Source organism: Entelurus aequoreus, linkage group LG05 (assembly GCF_033978785.1).
Source record: "Entelurus aequoreus isolate RoL-2023_Sb linkage group LG05, RoL_Eaeq_v1.1, whole genome shotgun sequence".
NCBI classification, from domain to species: domain Eukaryota; kingdom Metazoa; phylum Chordata; class Actinopteri; order Syngnathiformes; family Syngnathidae; genus Entelurus; species Entelurus aequoreus.
The window spans coordinates 20,472,511-20,476,090 of NC_084735.1; the positions used below are offsets into that span (position 1 = coordinate 20,472,511).

General features: G+C 39.7%; 1 protein-coding gene across 3 annotated transcripts in view; it reads right to left on the reverse strand.

Annotated features, from left to right (window-relative positions):
- Positions 1-404: 404 nt before the first annotated feature.
- Positions 405-3,580, reverse strand: part of LOC133649648 (zinc finger MYM-type protein 1-like) — a 4,226-nt gene continuing 1,050 nt past the window's right edge. Inside the window, exons 1-4 of one of the 3 annotated variants that reach the window (XR_009826106.1) lie at positions 3,317-3,580; positions 3,087-3,179; positions 2,836-2,942; positions 405-2,045 (exon numbers count right to left, since the gene is read on the reverse strand). The exon at positions 3,317-3,580 is cut by the window's right edge and continues 1,050 nt beyond it. Coding sequence is in view for 2 of the 3 variants with exons in the window: in XM_062046288.1 (XP_061902272.1) it covers positions 1,735-2,942; positions 3,087-3,179; positions 3,317-3,473 (1,458 nt within the window). In the remaining variant the exon portion in view is untranslated. Of the gene's footprint in view, positions 2,943-3,086; positions 3,180-3,316 lie in introns of all 3 variants that reach the window. The other 2 variants (XM_062046289.1, XM_062046288.1) reach the window with 2 other exon arrangements.

The window sequence follows — 3,580 nt, forward strand, 5'->3', positions numbered from 1 at the left end:
TAATACCAATGAATGAACGAATGATGTCCAGAGTGCCACATATGGTTCCTAATCTTAAAATGTAGAAAACATTCAGCTACAAGAGTGGCCTGGGGTTGAACAGTCCAAGTGATAAAGCTTTGTATTTACAGTAAAAGTGTCATCTTGTCTCATCAGTCTTGTACATATTAGTCTTTAATTACTAGTTTATATTTTTAGTTTATTGTTCATATTTAATGTTTACTTTGTACAAAGAGAGCGCAGTCTACTGAAGTTAAATTCCATGTGTGTTAAACATAACTGGACAATAAAGCTGATTCTGATTCACTTTATTATTTTTGGTAACAAAAACCTGAAACAGCAATGTGCAAAAATAATTCGTAGTGCAAGAAAAACAATAAAGTGCAACAATAAAATCACTTAAATATATATAAAAAGGAACAAATTCAATTGTACAAAAAACATAATTAAATTAAATATCAAGCAAATACTTAAATAATATTAATGATCAGAGTTACCAGAAACAAGGTAACATAACGGTTTATAAACAAATATAAAGTTACTACATATTAAAACTATGTAAATGTACATAACGATGTGCAAAAAATTTTTTGGGAAAAAATCAAAATAAACTACCTTAAATTAAGGTCCTTAATTCACACATTTGACCATCACATCACAGTTTTGTTCCTCTGTTCTTCACCACCCACACCACTCCACCCACTCCTTAAAACCTGTGCTTCCTGGCTTTTCTGGAGGCAAAGTCATTTATGACATCACTGTAAGAAATCTGATGGCCGACTTTGTTATTAATACTAATCACTGCCAGTCCACTCAGTCTTTCTTGAGCCATGGAAGATCTCAAGTAGTTTTTTATTAATTTGAGCTTGGAAAAGCTCCGCTCTGCAGATGCAACAGTCACAGGAAGAGTGCAGGCTATCCGCAGAGCTACCCAAAGATTTGGGTACAACTCACAGATCTCATTTTGAGAGAGGTAAGTGAGCAATTCAAAGGGGGTCATCTGTGCTCTAGGGAGTCCTGGAAGGTTCTCCATCTCTGTGGCCAGTGCACTCCCATCAATATCAAACTGTTCTCCAAAGGTGAGTTTGTCTCTGAGAACTTTACACTGGTCCTTCCTTGCCTGTGCATCAAGTTGGCTAAAGTTGAAAAGCACTCCAAAAATGCTTCTAACCTCCTCTACGGACTGAAAGCGGTCCTCCAAAGACTGGATGGTACAGTCTACTACAACATTAAAAAAGGTTACTTCCTGTCTCTTCATGGCATCAGATTGTGGCTCATCAGTCATCTCATAGGCAAAGTGCCTTTTTGTGGTTCACAACCTCTTCTGTTTCAGCACTACTTCAGTGTTCAATTGTTCACATGTCTCTTTTGCTGAGATCTGTGCATCTTTAAAACCAGTTGCCCTGTAACTGATTAAATTGTCTTTGTTTTTCTGAATGAGCCACACTGAAACATCCAACTGCATGTTGGGTGACTGAAGTAGTTTGCTTGTGATGTTAATCTTGGAGAGAATGTCGTACCAAACCACACAGCAAATGTGAAATCTGAATGACCCCATTTCTTCAGCAAGCGAGTGGGTCTCAACTTTTAGTGTAGGGTCAGTAGTTTTTTCCCTGACTTCTAACAAAGCCTCTCTTACTTTGTCTGCTTGGCAGCGTAATGGTTCAATACTTTTAACCCGGCTTTCCCACCGTGTCTCACTCCAAGACTTGAGTGTGATGTTCACATGCTTCTTCAAGATTGCCCACCTTTGAGGGGAAGCTGAGAAGAGTTTATATATTTTTTCCACGTGTCCAAAATAGCAAGTGGCATCCAGGGACCCTTTAGCAGCATCGAAACCACTAGATTTAAGCTATGGGCAGCACAAGGCACATAAAAAGCATGTGGATTTTTTTTTGAAAGCCTTGCCTGTACACCTTTATTTGCACCTTTCATGTTTGCGCCATTGTCATATGATTGTCCCCTACAGTCCTCAAAGGGGATGTTCAACTCTTCAAGCCTCTGAAGAATTAGTTCAGACAAGCCTTGACCAGTAGATTCAGGAGCTAGAAGAAACCCCAAGAAGTGCTCCTTTACCTCAGGTGTTTTGTCAATATTTACAGTGTGCACAACAACAGACATCTGTTCTTGATTACTTACATCTGGGGTGCAATCCAGTATTACAGCATAGTATTTTGACTGTTTGATTTCAGACACCCTTGTCTCCACTATTTTATCACTTATACAGGTTATCAACTCATTTTGAATAGTTTTCCCCAAGTATGTGATATGCTCTGCTCCACTGTCAATGCGTCTCACGTGATCTTTCAACACAGGATCAAATTTAGCAATCAGTTCCACTTCTTTTAGAAAGTTCCCATTGTTCGTCTGATGTAATGTGTCAACAGATCCCCTCAGTGCCAGGTTCCTTTCTGCCAGTGACTGGATAATAGTGACTAAGCGTGTGAGAACGTCTCTCCAGCGATTCTTTTCTGCCTCCAGGAGGCCAATTTCTGTCTCATCAATAGTTTTCCCCTTTGAAAGACGCAAGGCAAATTCCTTCCATTTCACCGTGTTGCTACAATGATCTTCACTGTTTTCTTGCTGTTTCAGCAGTGCACCTATGTTGACCCAATCCCGCTGTCCCTCGGCTGCCAGTTTTAAGGACTTTTTGGAAAATAATTTGCAGCAAAAGCAATAGACTGCATCTTTGCTTCTTGAATAAGTCAGCCAGCTACGATTGACTTTTTCCCCATTGACTAGCTGTCTGTAGGTATAATGATGATGAAAACTTCGGCCATAATGCCGTTTGGGGAATGAAAAGTTCTCCTTGATAGACAGTGGTCCTCTGCTCACCTGCTCAGTCCTGTCTGAATCTGAGAGGAAAGAAGGCCACTCAGCTGGGTCAACTGGCGGAGCTGATGATGGTCCATGGTGTGAAGGCGATGTTGTGGTGGAAGTTGCTGAGGAAGTGACCAAAGAAAGACAATGACTAAAAAAGAAGGACCTATAAGGTCATTAAATTGCACTGTTGGACATAATTATTCATCTCAGAATGTTCTGCAGTACAATGAGCAATTATAAAGGGCGTTTTGCAGTTAACTTACTAGATAAATCAGCTGTGGTTTCAGACATGGAGGGGACAGTGGGCACAGAGGATGGAGGTGTGTGAGAGAGCACTGTAGAGGATGGAGATGGACCTAAGATGAAATACATACATACATACATATAGGCACACATATTAATTAGATACGTTGACTATATTAATTTCTCTTCAGGTGTAATGTTTATACTAAGAAATTAAATGTATAATGTATGGTGACAGTCTTTTCCTCACCTGATTCATCACTCACAGTTGAGCCTGAGGATGTGGACTGGCTCTGGGCTGATTCTGTGCCTCCAAAGTATTTTAACAATGCTCCTGGGGAAGTTTCACATAAATTATGAGTTGATGTAAAAAAAAAAATGTTTATTTTACTCACATAAATTACCATGCTCTGCTGCAAACAATTTGTGGAAACAACATATCTCACTAGTAACCTGATGCTAAAAACATATTGCTAGCACCGCGCTAGCTAGCTAACGCCACCTAGCTAAAGCT